The sequence below is a fragment of the Astyanax mexicanus genome, chromosome 23, assembly GCF_023375975.1.
Source record: "Astyanax mexicanus isolate ESR-SI-001 chromosome 23, AstMex3_surface, whole genome shotgun sequence".
NCBI classification, from domain to species: domain Eukaryota; kingdom Metazoa; phylum Chordata; class Actinopteri; order Characiformes; family Acestrorhamphidae; genus Astyanax; species Astyanax mexicanus.
This window is the reverse complement of record NC_064430.1, coordinates 27127193-27147996: the sequence shown is the minus strand read 5'-3', so window position 1 is coordinate 27147996 and position 20804 is coordinate 27127193. Positions and strand designations below refer to the sequence as shown.

The 20804-nt window shown below is 39.3% G+C and overlaps 1 protein-coding gene across 1 annotated transcript in view; it reads left to right on the top strand.

Annotated features, from left to right (window-relative positions):
- The window catches only part of adamts18 (ADAM metallopeptidase with thrombospondin type 1 motif, 18), a 92421-nt gene extending 76660 nt beyond the window's left edge, over nt 1-15761 (top strand). The window contains exons 18-23 of the mRNA XM_049471147.1: nt 1114-1240; nt 8644-8848; nt 10565-10759; nt 13154-13387; nt 14534-14699; nt 14950-15761. Of these exons, the coding sequence (XP_049327104.1) occupies nt 1114-1240; nt 8644-8848; nt 10565-10759; nt 13154-13387; nt 14534-14699; nt 14950-15068 (1046 nt within the window). The 3' untranslated portion in view covers nt 15069-15761. The remainder of the gene's footprint in view (nt 1-1113; nt 1241-8643; nt 8849-10564; nt 10760-13153; nt 13388-14533; nt 14700-14949) is intronic.
- Nucleotides 15762-20804: the final 5043 nt, after the last annotated feature.

The following is a 20804-nucleotide window of genomic DNA, read 5'->3' as shown; positions in this document are numbered from 1 at the left end:
GGGATTTTGCCTGAATTTATCAAAAGCACCTTTGTGAAAGACAAAAACACTCCTCCCTTCTCCACGGCCCACCCTTTCATTCACTCATCATTGTTTGTGTGTGGTGTGTGTGCGTGTGTGTGTGTGTGTGGTGTGTGTGTGTGTGTGTGTGTGTGTGTGTGTGTGTCATTCATACAGTCTCCATTCATACACTCTCAGTGGGAGCTGAAGACGAACAGGCAAAGCTATGACAGCACACATCTCTATCTGTCTCTCTCCCTCTCTCTCTCTCTCTCTCTTTCTCTCTCTCTCCTTCACTTAGAGTCAGTGCAGCTCTACCGCTCATCCCCTTTACCAGACCATTTTATACTAGAAATAAATTTAAAAAATAGTTACTTCCAGAAGAAATTGAAAAATATAAGTTACAAGAAACAATTAACACAGTGGATCAGCAGCAGCAGATGACATGTCTCTTTATCCAAACCATCACTGATCATCAGTAGATTTCACATTTTATTTATAAAATCAAGGGAGAAATCAGAGTCTGGAGGAAGAGTGGAGAGACACACAGTCCAAACTGCTCGAGGTCTAGTGTGAAGTTTCCAAGTCATCCAATCAGTGACGGTTTGGATAAAGAGACATGTCTGTCATCTGCTGGTGTTGATCCACTGTGTTTTATTATCAAGTCTAAAGTCAGTGCAGTTTTGTTTTCCCACAAAATCTTTCATTTTCCAGCAGGACTTGGCACACTGCCCACACTGCCGAAAGTACCAATTGGTCTTATATGATGTTCTAATCTTCTGAGACACTGACTTTTGGATTTTCATTGGCTGTAAACCATAATCATCAACAATGAAATGAGTTTCACTTTTTTTAACCGAATTACTGAAATAAACTATATAATGACTGTTCAATGATATTCTTTATTTTTTCTTTTTGATGAACTAGTATATTGAGAAGACAGTATCTATTTATGCTCTACATTTGAGGTCTTTGAGTGTTGGTACCTCTTTGTGTTTTTTTCTTATGATCTTAGAGATGCTCCCTCTTCTAGATAGTGTTGTTTGGGACATATTGTGCTGTATATAAAAATAAGTTACTATAATAAAACTGAATCTATTTCTGTGTTTTCAGGACGTGTGTCGATGAAGGCCATCTGCCTGCAGGACCAGAGCACTCAGGTTAACTCCTCACACTGTAACCCTCAGACCAGACCAGCCATGGGCTCCCAGCTCTGCAACACACACCCCTGCCCTGCACAGTACGATACATGGCTTTATTCTTATAGTATAGATCTCTGGGTGTGTGTGTGTGTGTTTGTGTGTGTTTTCTCATGCATTCTCGGATAAAAAAAGGTGGTTGCTATGGTGTAGCTAATTGTTTTCTAGGTGTTTAGCCACGATGCTCGTTGCTAATTTGTTGTTACATTTTCCTTTAGATGGCTGCTATAGTTTTTAAGGGGAGGTGTCTGCTGTCTAAATGATTGCTGCAGTATCCTGGTGGTTCCAATGGTGTTGCTAAAGGGTTGCCAGGTAGTTAATACGATGTTACTATGAAGTGGTTGCGATAGTTTGGTGTATGTGGAGGTGGAGGTGGCTAAGTGGCCAATATCTTACTCCCTGTGCAAGGTTTTTTGGTATGCTCATTGCTATCTTACATCTTATCCCACCAACAGTCCATTTTCACACCTTTCCTCTACGTCATTAAAATAGCAGCAGATACTATAAATATACTTGCACTGATGGGCGTGGTGTTCTGGAAATTAAGTGTGTTATTGCTATTCTTGCAACGTAAAACACAGGTGCGCCACTGACTGAATACAAGCTAGACAAACGCCAACAATCAGATGTTTATTGCTATCTTGGCCACACAGACACGCCCCACGGTACACAAACCCAACTTTTACATCAGTAATAAACACCATACAGTGTGGCGTGGTGATTTTATGCAGTTGCCATGTTGTTTATAATGGTCGGTAGGGGGTTTTTAGGTGGTTGCCACAAAATCTTTGTACACCATTTATTCGTCCCCTCTGTCCTGCTGCTGTCTGCCTGTCTGTGTGTAGAGCGACGGATCTTGGCGAGAGGTAGAGTGTATTTAGTGTGTGTGGGGGGTGAAGGGGTTGGGTCTAAAGGGGAAATCAAGACCATATGAGTGTTTCCTTACAGCACAAAATCTTAACTGCTTTTGGCTTGTCTCCTCAAAGCCTGACAAATAATCCAATAAGAGAGGAGCAGTGAAATAACCACCAGGCTGGGCAGGATTGGGATGTTTGGGATTGTGGTGTTTTTTAGAGTTCTTTGGAATTCTGATGTTGAAGTTTCTTGGGAGGGGGATTGTGATGGAGTTCATAGAAATGGTAAATGTGGGATTGTGATGTTAGTGCTCATTGGGATCATGAGGTTGTTGGAGTTCTTTGCTATTGTGCTGTTGGGGTTCAGTGAGATTTTGATGTTAGAGCTCAATGGGATTGTGATGTTGGAGTTCTTTGGCATAGTAAGATTGTTGGAGGTTCTTTGGAAATAGTGATATTGGGTCTTTTTGGGATTGTTATGTTGGAGTTCTTTGGGATTGTGAGATTGTTGGAGTTCTTTGGGATTGTGAGGTTGGAGTTTTTTGATATTGTGATGTTGGAGTTTTACTGGGATTGTGAGGTTGTTGGAGTCTTTTTGGAAATAGTAATATTGGAGTTATTTGGGATTGTAATGTTGTAGTTCTTTGGTCTTGTAAGATTGCTGGAGTTCTTTGGGGTTGTGAGGTTGGAGTTCTTTGGGATTGTGAAGTTGGAGTTATTTGGGATTGTGAGATTGCTGGAGTTCTTTGGGATTGTGAGATTGCTGGAGTTCTTTGGGATTGTGAGGTTGGAGTTCTTTGAGATTGTGAAGTTGGAGTTATTTGGGATTGTGAGATTGTTGGAGTTCTTTGGGATTGTGAGGTTGGAGTTCTTTGGGATTGTGAGATTGCTGGAGTTCTTTGGGATTGTGAGGTTGGAGTTCTTTGGCATTGTGAGGTTGGAGTTCTTGGGGATTGTGAGATTGTTGGAGTTCTTAGAAAATAGTAATATTGAAGTCCTTTGGGATTGTGAGATTGTTGGTGTTCTTTGGGATTGTGAGGCTGTTGTAGTTTTTTTTCTTTTTTGAGATTGTGACATTGAAGTTCTTTGGGATTGTGATGTTGTTGGTGTTCTTTGGGATTGTGAGACTGTTGGTGTTCTTTGGGATTGTGAAGTTGTTGGTGTTCTTTGGGATTGTGACGTTGTTGGTGTTCTTTGGGATTGTGACGTTGTTAGTGTTCTTTGGGATTGTGATGTTGTTGGTGTTCTTTGGGATTGTGACATTGTTGGTGTTCTTTGGGATTGTGACGTTGTTGGTGTTCTTTGGGATTGTGACATTGTTGGTGTTCTTTGGGATTGTGACATTGTTGGTGTTCTTTGGGATTGTGACATTGTTGGTGTTCTTTGGGATTGTGACGTTGTTGGTGTTCTTTGGGATTGTGACGTTGTTGGTGTTCTTTGGAGATTGTGACGTTGTTGGAGTTCTTTGGAGATTGTGATGTTGTTGGAGTTCTTTGGAGATTGTGATATTGATGTTCTTTGGGATTGTGAGATTAGTGGAGTTCTTTGGGATTGTGACATTGTTGGTGTTCTTTGGGATTGTGACGTTGTTGGTGTTATTTGGGATTGTGAAGTTGTTGGTGTTCTTTGGGATTGTGACGTTGTTGGTGTTCTTTGGGATTGTGACGTTATTGGTGTTCTTTGGGATTGTGATGTTGTTGGTGTTCTTTGGGATTGTGACGTTGTTGGTGTTCTTTGGGATTGTGACGTTGTTGGTGTTCTTTGGGATTGTGACGTTGTTGGTTTTCTTTGGGATTTTGACGTTATTGGTGTTCTTTGGGATTGTGATGTTGTTGGTGTTCTTTGGGATTGTGACGTTGTTGGTGTTCTTTGGGATTGTGACGTTGTTGGTGTTCTTTGGGATTGTGACGTTGTTGGTTTTCTTTGGGATTTTGACGTTGTTGGTGTTCTTTGGGATTGTGAGATTAGTGGAGTTCTTTGGAGTCAGTAATATTTACATTCTTTCAGATTGTGAGATTGTTGACGTTCATTTTGATTATAATAGTAAAGTTTATTTGTATTGTAATGTGTTGGAGATCCTTGGGTTTGTGATGTTGGAGTTTATCGTGATGCAATGCTGGATTTTATCTTGATTGTAGCATCACTGGAGTTCAAGTTTACTGTTGCCCTCTGTTTCTTTGCGTAATGTTCTCTACAGAAGCATCTTTACGCAGTAACTTTGCTGTTTTCTGCTTTCCCTGGCTGAATATATTGGGTTCAGTTATCAGTACAGATGACCCATCCAGCCCACCTCCAGCCGTGTTCCAGTTTTAAGACATCTAAAACCCAGAGGCTATAGGCTTTTTAATGTGGGTCAGACGGTTGTCTTGTACGCAGTCTCAGACTGATTGATGGACAGACAGGTCTTAAATCGCACTGCCGCCCCCAGCGCACGAGTCCTGACCCTCACGCGGTATTAAATAACACCCCTGCCATAAGTACTGGACACTGACTCTGCATTTCTGACATGTATTCTTTACTCACTGACGCATTGTGTGTGTTGATTTATGGAAACCATAAAGAGGGAAAATGAAAAATGATGTTTTGTATTCAAAAAATAAATAAATAAAAATGAGAGAACGAGAGAGAAAGAGTAAAAGAGAGAGAGAGAGAGAGAGAGAGGGAGGAAAAAACTCTGCTTATCTTTCCAGCAAAATATCTGCACTGTTGGCAGGTCTGTCCATGTTTTATTATGGTGCTCTACAGGCTGCATCCCCATGGGGAGCGAATATGTCTAGCCGGTCAGAAAGAGCAAATCCAGCCTCTCTTTCTTTCTCTCTCTCTCTCTCTCTCTCTCTCTCTCTCTATCTCTCTCTCTCTCTTTCTCCACTTAACCTCTCCTGGCTCTGCCCACAAATGTTTTTTTTTTAACCATAACTACTGTCACTCTTCTTGACACGCTTCATTAAAACCCTTTTAAACTTTAAGAAAAGCCTCTCACTGAAGGCATCAAAACTATGAATGAACACATGTGGAGTTTTATGTACTTATGTACTTATGTACAAAAAAATATATATTCTAATTTCTTCAAAATAGCCACCCTTTGCTCTGATTACTGCCTTGCACACTCTTGGCATCATTCTCTCAATGAGCTTCAAGAGGTGGCCACCTGAAATGAAAAAAAGTTTTTCAACAGTCTTGAAGGAAGGAGTTCCCAGAGGTGTTTATTAGCACTTGTTGCCCTTCTTTACCTTCTTCACTCTGTGCTCCAGCTCACCCCAAACCATCTGGATTGGGTTCAGGTCCGGTGACTGTGGAGGTTCAGCTCATTTTTTGTTAAGTACATAAAACTCCACATGTGTTCATTCATAGTTTTGATGCTTCAGTGAGAATCTACAATTTAAATAGTCATGAAAATAAAGAAAACACATTGAAAAAAAGAAGGTGTTTCCAAACTTTTGGCCTGTACTGTATATTTGTATATACATTCCAAGACATGTCCCAGAATTCCAGGCTTTGACCCACTGTGTGACCAACAGTAGCTCAGATTTCATCAGAAGAGTCGGAATGTGCTCCAGAACGCTGGAACACGTTATTTTGGGTCAGACGTTGAAGCCGTGCCAGGCAGAAGAATGCGGACGCCGTCCTCCATCGTCCTCCAGCGTCTTCAACCGTCTCCAAACATGCTCCCAGTTTAACTGTATGGCCTGAAATATGTGAGTTATTGGACGGTTCCAGCAGAAGTGTGGGTTGGAACCACACGGAGCCGAGCGCGGTCGGCCTCGCTGACCAGCAACACATTGTCATTTATGTGGTGGGCGGACAGACGCTGTGCGACGGCTTGTGTTTCTACCCATGATGCAAATTGCAGTTTAGCTTCTTCTCTTTCCAATTTGTGCTGGGCTTTAAAGGGAAATGAAGGGGCGTGTTTTTTTTTTCAGGGCAGTGGGCGCGGTCTCTGATAAAAACAGGGTGACCTGCGCCGCTCTGGTGCCCGCAGAGCCGGTCAGGTCTGTGATTTGCTGTAATCTCGCTGTGAGCGCCGAGCCCACAGCTATTTTAGAGCCTGCTTTCATCCACAGCCAGGAAACGCACCCAGATACAGGATCTATCAGAGCTCAGAACAGCAGGGTGATGAACCAGTGGACCATCTCATCTGGGTTCATCATACAGAACAGGGCAGGGGTGGAACATCAGTGTATTAAAACTTCTACATCAGTGGTTCTTAAATTGTGGCATGTGTAGTACTGGTGGTGTGCAAAACATCTCAAAGTTATGGATGACCAAAACTGCCAAAATTAAGAAAAAATAAAATAAAATAAAAATGTAAGTAAATCACTCTATAGTAATTTTCTTTATTTATTTGTTCATTTCTGCACTCATTAATTTCCTGATTTATTTATTTCTGTGTTTCCTTGTCCTTATATGATAATGAAGGGGTGTGTTTTATAATAATCTTCTACGTAACCAAAGTTACCGCCAAAGTGGCAAGACATGTACAGCCAATCTGACATCAATTAACCAATAGGAATGCTAAGACACTGTGACATAATTGCTGGACAGCCCCTTCATTATCATAAAAGGAAAAGGAAAAACAGAAATAAATAAATTGGGAAATAAATAAATCAGGAAATAAATGAATGCAGAAATAAATATATATGTAAATAAATAAACAAAAGAATCAAAAGAGAAATTAAACCCATAAAGAACAATTTGAGATATTTATTTTTTATGTATATGTATTTATTTTCATATTAATTATAATTATTCTTTGTAGTTTTAATCACCATATTAGTTTTTTGAGTGATTTACTTACATTTTTATTAATTAATTTTTTTATTTATTTTTTAATTTTGGCAGTTTTGGTCCTCCGTACAAAGTGGTTTGGAAGGTAATCTCATAAAATGTGCGCTATCACTTTATTTGGGTAGTCCATTATTATAGATTATAGATTTTTTACTTGTCATTCAACTGCATGTCTATTGAACTCTATGGTGAAAGTAAATGATGCTCTATTGAATGTAAACCTCACATCCAACTCTAACCTGAACAATAATCTTAAAGTTCTCCTTTCGATAAAATCCTCTTTTTCTAGTTCTTTGTGAAATACAGTGGGTCTCTTTGAGTTGTTTATGATGCTGCACATGAAACTGTTCCTCAACTTCCATTGTTTGGAGTAGCTAGAAAAAGAAAATATTCAGAAAAACAAGTCGATCAGGAAAAGCACCGTGTCTACATCAACCTGTTTTGCCCAGTAATTAAGAGCTAAGGAACAAATAGTTAGAATTTGTCTATGGAGGAACACCCCCAGCGAAGTATAATTGAGATATGTAGGTGTATGTTTACAACAGTTCTGTTTACACTAGTTAAAAGTAAAAATTCACTCCACTCTGCTGTGGTTCAGCCAACAAAACCCTGGAGTGGATTTTTACTTTCTGGACCTGGACTAGCCACCTCTGTGTGTGAGTAACTATAGGTTTAAATAGGATCTCCGGTGATTTTACGTTTTACAGAGACTCTAAGACTAGGTCAGTGGCTGAAATGCACTTAGCAGGGCATTATTACACATGCTGTAAAGTAACATATAACATTGCAAAGACTGTTATTACTGTAAAAAATTTTTTAAAACGTTTCTGTTGTTTGTTTCACTGCCTCGCATTGCTATGAATATTCATGAGCAAAAGCAGAAATCCTATAATTTCCACCGAGCTCCTGAGAGCGACCCATTCTTTCACTAATGTTTGTAGAAGCAGTCTACATAGAAGCAGTCTTTATAGAAGCATGATTTTATACACCTTCGGCCTTCGAAGTGATTGGATCACCTGGATTCAATGATTTGAATATATTTGTATCCAGATATTTTTGGAAGCAATGTAAAAAGATGCAAAAATAGGACCATCCTGACTGTTATCAGCTGGTAATTTTGGTGTTTATGAGTTTTCATGTTTATAAGTGCTTGCTAATTTGGGTTTTTACTGTTGCAAATTGATTTTAGTAGGCAGCTGCTATGGTGTTGTTCAGTGAGTGCAATCGCTGAACTGCAATCACTGTTGTAATCACTATAATTTTTTTATTATTACTATTGTTATTATTATTGTTGTTTTTACTATTATCATCATTGTTGTTATTATTATTATTGTGATTTTTCTATTATTATTATTATTATTATTATTATTATTATTTCTTTAATTAATTGATGTTTATGTTTCATCGTTGTTTCACTATAGGTTCGGTTTTGATATTTGTGTGCTTTGGCAACATTGTTTTTTTTTAAAACAGTCATGCTAATAAAGCCAATTTGAATTGAGTGCCAGGGTGTTGCAAGGTGGTTGCTAGGGAGTTGGTTGCTATGGTATCCCAGATTGTGGCTGTGGTGTTTTAAAACGAATATCAAGTTAGTACTTTAGTAGCCTAATTGGTTTGTTGGGTGTTTCATTTCTTCCAGTGGGAAACTGGTGTTAGTGTTTGCTTGTTTTCTCAACAGTGAAATGCATTTCTATTAAGTATATTACAAATTTTTAATATTAATAATGTCTGTAATGTATCTTATTGAACCAGCATGTATTAGTGTGTGTAACTCTGTGTAACACTGTGTTTCTCTGTGCCGTTAGGTGGAGTGTGGGGGAGTGGGGGGTGTGCAGCGTGAGCTGTGGAGGTGGACGGCAGGTCCGGACGCTACAGTGTGTGAGGAAGGTCATGTATCAGCGAGAGGAGGCGGGGTCACACTTACACTGCCCCGCCCCTACGGCGGCACACACACAGCCCTGCAACACACAGGCCTGCCCACCGGAGTGGGGCACCGGAACCTGGACACAGGTACACAAACACACACACACACACACACACACACACACAGATCTATCTTTCTATCTACCTGTTTCTCTTTATCTTAATTTACTCATGTAGTAGCTCTTGCTCTTCTTTTCCTGGGGCCGTCCTGATGAGTGCCAATTTCATCATTATAATGTTTTTGATGGCCTTTGCGGTAACTGCACTTAATGATACTTGCAAAGTTCTTGACATTTTTTGTATTTACTTTTTTCTTTACTTAGTTGAGTAGTTCTCGCTTCTCATACTATGGATTAGAACATTACTCAAATTAAGCTATTCACTGTATACCTGTAACTCTACCTCTTCACTACTTTTCAACTGAGAGGCAAGAAATTCAACTAATTAACTCTTGATGAGTTCAGCACAGCTGTTAACTGAAAGCCTGAATTCCAGGTGACTCTACCTCGTAAATCTGACTGAGAGCAAATTGGAAGAAATACGTAACTCATATTCTGGTTTGTTTAACACTTTTCTGTTTACTAAATAATTCTGTAAGTTTTTCTTCATAGTTTGGATGAATTTAGGATTAATTTACAATACAGAACATTTTAAAATGATGCAAAAACACTGGCTGTGTCTAAAGGTGTGTCCAAACTTTTGACTGGTATCATATATATATATATATATATATATATATATATATATATATATATATACATATATATATATATATATATATATATATATATATATATATATATATATATATATATATATATATGTGTGTGATGTGGTACAGTCTATGGTGTACGGTCTCAAACGGCCCTACAATAGACTGTGGCTTCTGTGCTTATATTATACCTCCCTCTACTGCTCAAAATGCGCAATTACATAAAAACACATTTTAAAGGTTGAGTGTTTCTGTGTGTTTCACTCTTTATAGGGCTAAACAATATTATATGTTATACAGTTTTCTTTGCTTTACATCATAAAAAGTTACAATATAAATAAAATTACTTCTTTTACTTATTAAATAGCATTAACTCAATAAACTCAATACACCACTTCAGGTTCTGAATCTGTTTCTCTGATTTTGCTATTTATAGATATATGCATGAGTAAAATGAACATTTTGTATGGACAACATTTCTCCCAAAAAATGTAAAAATAAAAATATTGCATTTATTTGCAAAAAATGAGAAATGACTGAAATAACAAAAAAAATATATATATCCAGAGCTTTCAGACCTCAAATAATGCAAAGAAAACAAGTTCATATTCATAAAGTTTTAAGAGTTCAGAAATACTCTTTCTTAAATTTTGGTGGAATAACCCTGGTTTTAATCACAGTTTTCATGCATCTTGGCATCATGTTCTCCTCCACCAGTCTTACCCACTGCTTTTGGATAACTTTATGCTGCTTTACTCCTGGTGCAACAATTCAAGCAGTTCAGTTTGGTTTGATGGCTTGTGATCATCCATCTTCCTCTTGATACTATTCCAGAGGAATGACAACTGGCACACTGACTGGTTTATTTCATGTTACGCCCATGATTAATTAAGATAATTAGAACAGGTAGAGGTAGGGCTAAGTAGTAGGGTCAAAGGGTAGAATGGGATTGGGCTTAAATTATAGTTTCTTTCACAATGAAGGGTATTGAAAAGAGTTTATTCTGCTTTTGTTGGAGTAACTGTCTCTACTGTCCAGAGAAACTATTCACACCACTGATTTTCTTTCCCCCTCTCTTCCTCTGTCCTCAGTGTTCTAAGACGTGTGGGCGTGGTCTGAAGACCCGGAGTGTGTTCTGCAGGAGTTCTGACCCGGGCTCCCGGACGGTGGTGGTACCGGATAACATGTGTAAACTCAATCTGAAGCCCAAAGCGCAGGAGACGTGTGTGCTGAGCCGCTGTCCCAAAAACGAGAGACTACAGTGGGTCCCCTCGAACTGGGGAGAGGTAGGACCACCCTGAACATCACTATACTGTACATACAGTGAGGGCCGGAGGAGTCAAGTAACGGAGAAAATATACTTCATTACCTTACTTAAGTGGAAATGCTGGTTATCTATACATTACTGGAGTAATTATTTTACATTTTCACACAATTATTTGAACTTTCTACTACTAACATTTTTAAAAAAGTCTTTCATTTAGTTTCAGCTCGTTCATTCGTTTCATTCCGACTTCTCATCGTTCAATAAAACCCCTATCCAGATAAATCCCTCCATCCAGATAGAGTGAATCTGATTGTGATTGGATGTAGAGAAGTATACACATAAACCATTCTGACACCCTATTGGTTTATATTTATACTGTGATTTGTGGAGTTTCAACAAAGCAGTTAATAATTTTCAGTTTGTGTTTAGAGTTTTGAGAAACTGAGCCGAATTTCTAGAAATTAGCACATTTAGCTTTGAGGACAGATCTGCATACTCTGTATTAGAGAATGCCCTCCCCATCTGGTCTGAGCTTGCATGTCATTGGCAGGCAGTACATCTAACAGGGAAGATCTATTGGATGGCAAGGCGATGCTCCTCCCTCCCTTACCAAACCTAATCAGCGAAATATAGAGAGAGACAGAAGGAGACAGAGAAAAAAATGGAGACAGATGTGCATAACAGAAATAAAGATACTAAATACTAAATGAAAAAATAAATACTTTAAAGTATTGTGTGAACAGCCTAAACTTAACATTGGATGTTGTAAGAAAATCAGATTTGGATCACTTGTACATACTGTGTGAATGTAGCCTTAGAGACTTCCTGAGTGCACCCTAATCTCTTTCCTGTGCTTTTCTGTGAAAGTTACACACAATCTTTTATGCATCTTATCACTATTATCCCTAAATCACTAATACGTACCTTTTGGACAAAAGGTTACAGGCCTCTGCAGGTCTTCCTCAGTGTTCTATGCATTTCTGCCTAGTTCTGATGCTATTTTCTATTCTAAAATAAGCAAAACTATTAAAATAATGAACATTCTTAAACATAAACCAGATCCAGCTCATGACTGCTTCTCTGTAGCGTCCAGACGGCTGTGGATGAGAAGAGTCTGAGCTCTCTCGCTCTCATATCGGCCGTCTAGACTGTCACTGCGTGATTCCCTGTACCGCTCGGCTGCTCTCAACATCCCTCTTCAAACAAGCGCCGCTATTGGCCTGTTGCTATGGAGACAATGGATGACCTTGCCTCCAGCAGTTCCCTGTGGTGTGTGTGTATGTCTGGGTTTGCATGTCTGAGCATATATGTACAATATATGGCCCAAAGCATCGGGACGCCTCTTTATTAAAAAGAGTTTTGCCTGCTTTTGTTGGATTAACTGTCTCTGCCGTCCAGAGAAGACCTGTATTAGATTTTGGAGCAGCTTTGCTGTGACGATTTGATTGCGTTTAGCACCTCATCCCCAATTCCCCAACTTATCCCATCACAGAGATGGATGGAAACGAAGCGCTGAAGAGTTCTGAAATAGTCAGCAATGAGTTTGGAGCTAAATTCCATTGAAAACCTGTAAAGAGATCTTAAATTTGATGTTAAGTGACGCACCCATCATACAGCTCTGGAAAAAAAATTAGAGAGCACTTAAAAATGATGAGTTTCTTTAATTTTACCAAATTGAAAACCTCTGGAATATAATCAAGAGGAAGATGGATGATCACAAACCATCAAACCAAGCTGAACTGCTTGACTTTTTGCACCAGGAATAAAGCAGCATAAAGTTATCCAAAAGCAGTGTGTAAGACTGGTGGAGGAGAACATGCCAAGATGCATGAAAACTGTAATTAAAAATTATCTATGGAAAAAATTAAGAAACCTCTTCAGTTTCTAAATCTGTTTCTCTGATTTTGCTATTAATAGATTTATGTTTGATTAAAATGAACATTGTTGTTTTATTCTATAAACTACAGACAACATTTCTCCCAAATTCCAAAAAAAAATGTTGTAATTTAGAGCATTTATTTACAGAAAATGAGAAATGAATGAAATAACAAGATTCAGAGCTGTCAGACTTTTAATAATGCAAAGAAAACAACAAGTTCATAATTTATAAAGTTTTGAGAGTTCAGAAATCAATATTTGGTGGAATAACCCTGGTTGGTTTTTAATCACAGTTTTTTTTATGCATCTTGACATCATGTTCTCCTCCACCAGTCTTACACACTGCTTTTGGATAACTTTATGCTGCTTAACTCCTGGTGCAAAAGTTCAAGCAGTTCAACTCACAGGCCAAATCATTTTCCTGGTGCGTCATTTTATTTTGTCAGTGAGTGCATTATAGGTATACAGGTGTTTCTAAAAAATAACCTTGTATTATGTTTTGTGTGTGTGCGTGTGTGTGTGTTATTTCCCACAGTGCTCGGTCTCTTGTGGCGGAGGGTTTAGGAGGCGTGAGCTGCGCTGTGGAGAGAGAGATTCCACAGGAGGATTTACAGAATTCCCTCAGCGCCGCTGTCGGAACGTGCGGAAGCCCCAGGCTGAGCTCCAGCAGGCCTGTAGTAAAGCCCCCTGTCCCCAGCTCCCCCCACCCAGCCTGGGCAGAGTGGGCAGCACTGTGGGGCTGGGCTGGTACTCCTCTCCCTGGCAGCAGGTACATATTATCACCATCAGAGAGGCAGAGAACATGTTATCTATGCTGTCTGTCTACAGCACAATACTGTAAACCAATGGACTCCAACTCTACAAAGTACCCGTCAAAAGTTTGGACACAACTTTACCTTTAAAAGTGTTAAAAAAAACAGCCATTGCCATTCTTCAAAATCACATCTCTGCCGGATTTTCTCATTCAGCTTTATGAGGTAGAGTCACCTGGAATTCAGGCTTTCAGTTAACAGCTGTGCTGCTGAACTCATCAAGAGTTAATCACTTGAATTTCTTTCCTCTTAATATTAGTTTGAGAGCATCAGTTGTTGAGTAAAGTAGTGAAGAGGTAGAGTTACAGGTATACAGTGAATAGTGAATATTTGAGTAATGCTCTAATCCAGATTATGGAAAGAACTACTTAGCTAAATAAAGAAATAAAATACTTTAAGAAAAAGTGAAGGTCAGTCAATCTGAATACATTTTAAGAACTTTGAAAGTATTTTCAAGTGTAGTCACTGCAAAGACCATCACAAATGTTATGATGATGAAACTGGCATTAATCAGGATCGCTCCAGGAAATGAAGAGCAAGAGTTTCCTCTGTTGTACAGAATAAGTTTAGAGTTACCAACCTCAGAAACTTGTATTTAGGTTTGCTTAACATGTTTAAGTTACTACATGATTCATTATGTGTGTTCCTTCATAGTCTGGATCACTTTAGTATTAATTTACAATGTATTGAAAAAAATGCATTAAAACAGTGAATGAGAGGATTTGTCCAAACTTTTGACTGGTACTATATATATATATATATATATATATATACACATAAATATATATATATATATATATATATATATATATATATATATATATATATAATGGCAACTTTACAGTATATAAAAACGTTATATATAGTAGCACTATATACTTTGCAAAAAAAAGTACAAATAAAGAAAGTCAGCGTAATTTTATGGAGCATTATGATGCATTTTTACTATTTAATTAGTTTATATGTTTATATACGTTTATTATATGTTTTTAGCAATATATTAGTGTGAATTATGTCTAATGACCATCAGGTTAACCTGTGTGTGTGTGTGTGTGTGTGTGTGTGTGTGTGTGTGTGTGTGTGTGTGTGTGTGTGTGTTTCAGTGTACAGTGTCGTGTGGAGGAGGTGTGCAGACCCGCAGTGTGCAGTGCCTCAGGCACGGCCGCCTTGCGGTCGGATGTTTACCCCACCACAGACCCGTCAGCTCCCGAGCGTGCAACACACACTTCTGCCCCGCCCCTGGACTCCTACTACCACCAGTGCACAAAGGTACTAACCTCATTGCTTATATATATATACTCAGTTCTGATACATCAGCTCACAGACGCAGCCTTGTGCTGATCCACATCACCCTAGGAGTGAAGAGGGGAAAGAGAGCCATCTACTGTACCCACCCAGAGAGAGAGCAAGACCAATTGTGCTCTCTCAGGGCTTCGGCAGCTGAAGGCAAGCTGCATGACCGGGATTCAAACACATCAACACCTCAATACATTTTTTTCTCTCTTTTTTTTTCCTCCAGGTGATCACAACTGCATCGATTACTTCGGCTGGTGTCACCTGGTGCCCCAACACGGCGTCTGCAACCACAAGTTCTACGGCGAGCAGTGCTGCAAGTCGTGTTCAGCCAATAAGCTTTAGAAGGACCACATTTCCCATGAGCACCCTCACTGACTCTTACTGACTGAGAATACAAGAGCCTGTGGATACCCAGAGGAGCCAAACTGGATTAACTTGGGAAAGAAACTGCAGAGAAATGAAAGAGAGATATGGAACTGGAGTGCTCTTTTTTGTTCCTGGAGAACCTGATGGCAAAACATTTTGGACAAAAGACAAACTTTATTTTGGACTTTTTTGGTGTTTTTGCTCATCTGGGATCAGGACAAAATCTCCAGGACTGGGAAACTGAGGCGTAACTGGAAGTTTGGTGCTGTAAAAGTGCCTAGTCTGGTCTTTATACAGCTGATTTCAGTTCATTTATATATTTTGTACATTTCGAGTCCCTTTAAATTATTCTGATCAAGTCGTGACTGTGCATTTGTCCAGCGTAGATCTGACCTGACCTTTGACCTTGTTTTGGTATCGTGACCTGTTCATAAACTCACTCAGACAACAGCATACCATAATTTCATCAGTTCATATCAGTAAAAACATCATTCGTCATTCTGTCTGTTTTATTTGTCTGTTTCTGTGTATTGGTGCTTTTGTATGTTAGACCGTACTGTAAATACCCATAATTCCATATCTATCCGTGGTGCAAAATCATATTTTGTGGAAATAATTTTGTGTTTGTCTTAAAGATATTAAGGACATAAACTGCACAGTCCCATTGAATGTTGTGTCTTGTGTGTTTCTTTTTTTAAAGGTTCTTATTTTATTTTAAATTAAATACGCAAACGCTTTTGTAATAAATTGTAATAAATTAAATGCATGAAATTCTGGAGTGAACATTTCTGCAATGTCTAAAACTGTAAAGTGGCTTGCAAAGGTATTCATACCTCTTGAACTTTTCCTCATTTTACAACCCGCAAACTTAATCGTATTTATTTAAAGATTTTAGGTAAGAGATCAACATAAAAACAGCACGTAATTATAAAGAGAAAAGAACATTTTCTTCTGGGATTGTTCTGTATTTAGCTCCATCCATCTTCCCATCAACTCAACTGACCAGCTTCCCTCTCCCTGCTAAAGAAAAGCATCACCACAGCAGGATGCTGCCACCACCATGTTTTACAGTGGTGATGATGTGTTCTTTCTTTCTATCTTTCTTTCTTTCTATTCTTTCTTTTTTTTCCCTTGTTTTTAAATACTTTCAATAATCTATTACGTTGTGCTTCCAATCACTGGCCTCCATCTTTTCTTTCTTTCTTTCTTTCTTTCTTTCTTTTCATTGCTCTTTAATACTTGGGATACTTTGTTAGAAATACCTGTTACCTTGTACTTCTAATCACTGGCTTCTTTCTTTCTTTCTTTCTTTCTTTCTTTTTTCTTTCTCTCTCTCTCTCTCTCTGGTCTGAGTGAGTGCGGTTGGCAGGGTTGGTTATTTGGGGTGGGATTAAGGCGTCTGCGTGGGTTTTGTGGGTGCTGTGTGTGTTCAGGTCTGAAGCGCTAGCCTCATTTGTAGCTGTCAGACTGTATTGCCCTTTTCTCGTTAATATAAAGATGGCAGGCTCCATGGCCCTGCTTGTCGCATTCTGTGTGTGTGTGAGTGTATGAGTGTGTGTGTGTGTGTTAGAGAGAGAGAGAGAGAGAGAGAGAGAGATTATCATCTCAGACGGACTGACAGCTGCTCCCTCTTTAGGCTCGGCAGGCATGCTGGAGTTTGACTGGTAGCGTTATCCCATTGTCACAAATTCAGCCATACTCTTTCTTTCTCTCTCACACTCTCTCTCTCTCTCTTTCTCTCTCTTTATCTCTTGCTTTCTCTCTCTCTAAATATATATTCTGGGTCTTTCCACAAGAGGGCATAAAAAGTGTTTCCTCTTGGTGTAAGACCTGTACAATGCACTTGAAATCATTTTATCCAGTTAACAGACTTTGCTGAAAGTGCTTTTCCACGAGGGACCATGGTCAGATAAGTCTGACTAAGTCTGAGAGGGTGTTTCTACTAACCAAAGAAGGTTTTCTATTGAATTTTGTATTCGCATTGCTATCAGAGTTTCGTGAGGTCAGGATGTTTAATGATCACAATCTCACCTCATCCCCATTTCTAAACTCATCTTAGCCCAAAAGTATTATAATGAATGGAGCGCCATCATTCCAGAGGACACAGTTCCACTGCTCTTCATTCCTGGCCCTGACCCTAACCTATATCACAACCCAAAACCCAATCCTAATCCTAAATCCCAATCTTAATCTCAACCAAAAGCCTAATCCTAATCTATATCCTGAGCCTAATAATGGTCCACTGCCTTAACCAAAACTTTAAAGACTGAATGTTGGCCCTAACCCTTTAACCTAGGTTCTAATCCTGACCTTAGTCCTAACCCTAGCCCCAATTCTACCCCAAACCTTATTTTAATATTAATCTTAACCCAAAACCTCACCCTAACCCTGGCCCTAATCTATTTTGTAATCTATCATGTAATATCAACCCTTATGAAACTTGTAATCTAATCTGTAAAATACATTGCAACCTAACCTGTAGTAATCTGTAATCTAATCTGCAATTTAATATGTGACCTAATCTTTACTCGAAACTGTAACATAATTAATGATCTGGTCTGTAATATAATCTGTTGTTAAACCTGTAACCTAATCTGTAATTCAATCTATAGTACAGAACATAATCTAATCTGTCAAATGAGTAATATAAGTAATAAAATGTAAATTGTAATCTAATCTGTAGTGTGTAATATAATCTGTAATCTAATATTTAGTCTGTAATCTAATCTATAATTTAATCTGTACTCTGCAATATAATATTTAATCTGTAATCTAATATATAATCTAATCCGTAATCTGTAATGAATTTGTAATCTAATTTGTAGTCTGTAATCTAATCTGTAATCTAATCTAATCTGTAATATAATCTAATCTGTAATCTAATCTATAATCTAATCCAAAATCTGTAATGAATTTATAATCTAATTTGTAGTCTGTTTTCTAATCTGTAATATAATCTAATCTGTAATATAATCTGTAATCTGTCTGATCTGGCTAAGTGGGACGTGGTTGGGGTGAATGTAGTGTTGTGTGCTGCAGCTGCAGGTCATCCATTAAACCCATTATTTTGTGTGTGTGAGTGTGTGTGTGTGTGTGTGTGTGTGTGTGTGTGTGTGTGTGTGTGTGTGTGTGTGTGTGTGTGTGTGTGTGTGTGTGTGTGTGTGAGAGTGTGTGTGTGTGTGTGTGTGTGCGTGTGTGTGTTATGATAGGTATTGATCAGTGTGTGTGTGTACAGACTCTCTCTCATCAGTCTTCCTCCGAGCGGCTGCTCTGATCCTCCCCCTCAGGTGAGGGAATTGATCACCGTTCCCCCACTGAGACACAGCGGACCACCACACTGACCTTCACGCACACACACACACACACACACACACACACACACACTGTCTCTCTATCTCTCTGTCCCTCTTTCTTTCTCTCCTCACATGCATTCTTGATGTCTCTTTATCACCCTCTCTTTCTTCCTCTCTCTCTCACACACACACTCTCTCTCTTTCAAACACACATACACACTCTTCCCCTCTCACACACACACTCTTCCTCTCTCTCTCTCTCTCTCTCTCACTCTCTCTCTTTCAAACACACATACACACTCTTCCTCTCTCTGTCTCTCTCTCTCTCTCTCTCTCTCTCTCTTTCAAACACACATACACACTCTTCCCCTCTCACACACACACTCTTCCTCTCTCTCTCTCTCTCTCTCTCTCTCTCAAACACACACACACTCTTCCTCTCTCTCACACACACTATTCCTCTCTCTCTCTCTCTCTCTCTCTCTCTCTCTCTCTCACACACACACACACACACACACACACTCTCATTCTCTCCATCTCTCCATCACTGTCGTACACAAGTTGGTTTGCTATGATGTTGCTAGGTAGATGCTGATATATACAAGGTGGTTGCTAAGGTGTTGCTAGATCAGTGTCACTTTTTTATTATAGGTGGTTGCTTGTGTGTTGCTAAGGTGTTGCTAGGTGGTTGCTATGTTGTCTTTGATGGAACTATAGTCCTATAAGTGTGTTGCAACTTTTTCAACGATAATTCTTAAACCATCCCAATTGAACTATCACTTCCAAGGAACCATCATGTAAAAACGTTCTTTAGAGAACTGAAAGACTTCTTTGGCACATGATGTTCCTAGGTGGTTGCTGTGGTGTCTGTATCTCTTCTCTTTTTCATACAACTCTCTCTCTCTCACACACACACACACACACACACTCTCATTCTCTGTCTCTTTATCACTGTCGTACACAAGTTGGTTTGCTATGATGTTGCTAGGTAGTTGCTGACATATACCAGGTGGTTGCTAAGGTGTTATCAGATCTGTTTTACTTTAAATTATAGGTGGTTGCATGTGTGTTGCTATGATGTTGCTAGGTTGCTATAGTTGCTGACATATACCAGGTGGTTGCTAAGGTGTTGCTAGATCAGTGTTACTTTTATATTATAGGTGGTTGCTTGTGTGTTGCTATGATGTTGCTGGGTTGCTATAGTTGCTGACATATACCAGGTGGTTGCTAAGGTGTTGGTAGATCAGTGTTACTTTTATATTATAGGTGGTTGCATGTGTGTTGCTATGATGTTGCTAGGTTGCTATAGTTGCTGACATATACCAGGTGGTTGCTAAGGTGTTACCAGATTGGTGTTACTTTTATATTATAGGTGGTTGCTTGTGTGTTGCTAGGATGTTGCTAGGTGGTTGCTATGTTGTCTTTGATGGAACTATAGTTCTATAAGTGTGTTGCAACTTTTTCAACATTCATTCTCTCTCTCTCTCTCTCTCTCTCTCTCTCTCTCTCTCTCTCTCTCTCTATCTCTCTCACACACACAAACACTCTCTATCTCTTACTCTCTCTTTCACACACGCACATTTTCACAGTCTCTTGTGCACAATTTCTCTCTCCTTCTCTCCTCTTTCTCTTCTCTTTTGCTTACTGTAATGCCTCTTTCTCTCTCTCTCTCTCTCTCTCGCACACACACACACACACACACACTCTCATTCTCTATGTCTCTTTATCACTGTCATATACAAATTTGTTTGCTATGGTGTTGCTAAGTAGTTGCTGACATATACCAGGTGGTTGCTAAGGTGTTGCTAGATTGATGTTTCTTTAATATTATAGGTGGTTGCTTGTGTGTTGCTAGGATGTTGCTAGGTGGTTGCTATGTTGTCACACACACACAAACTCACAGTCTCTCGTGCACATATTCTCTGTCTCTCTCATTGCTTTTTCCCTCACTTTTGCACACTCAAACAATTTCTCTCTTCTCTTTCTCTTCTCTCTCTCTCTCTCTCTCTCTCTCTCTCTCTCTCTCTCTCTCTCTCCAAGGCCTGTCCCGGATGCGTTTCATGACTCCTAAATTGTTGTAATGGATTGCCTTTAAAAACTGCAGCCAGTCTGAAGACCTTCCTCCTGACACCCTTCAATTAATCAATTTAATGCCCGGAGCTCAGACCCCCCCCCCCTCACACACACACACCCTGTTTTTAACACAGTATTTTGAGAGATGGTAACAAACTCAGTAGACACACACACTCATACACACACACACACAAACATAGACACTCATGTGTGCGTAACGCTTCCCTCCCTTCCCTGGAGGAACGCTGGTTTGGAGGACATCGATTTATTTAACATAGTAATACAAACAGTGGCGGCCGGGCATGTGTGTGTGTGTGTGTGTGTGTGTGTATGGGGGGGTCACCTC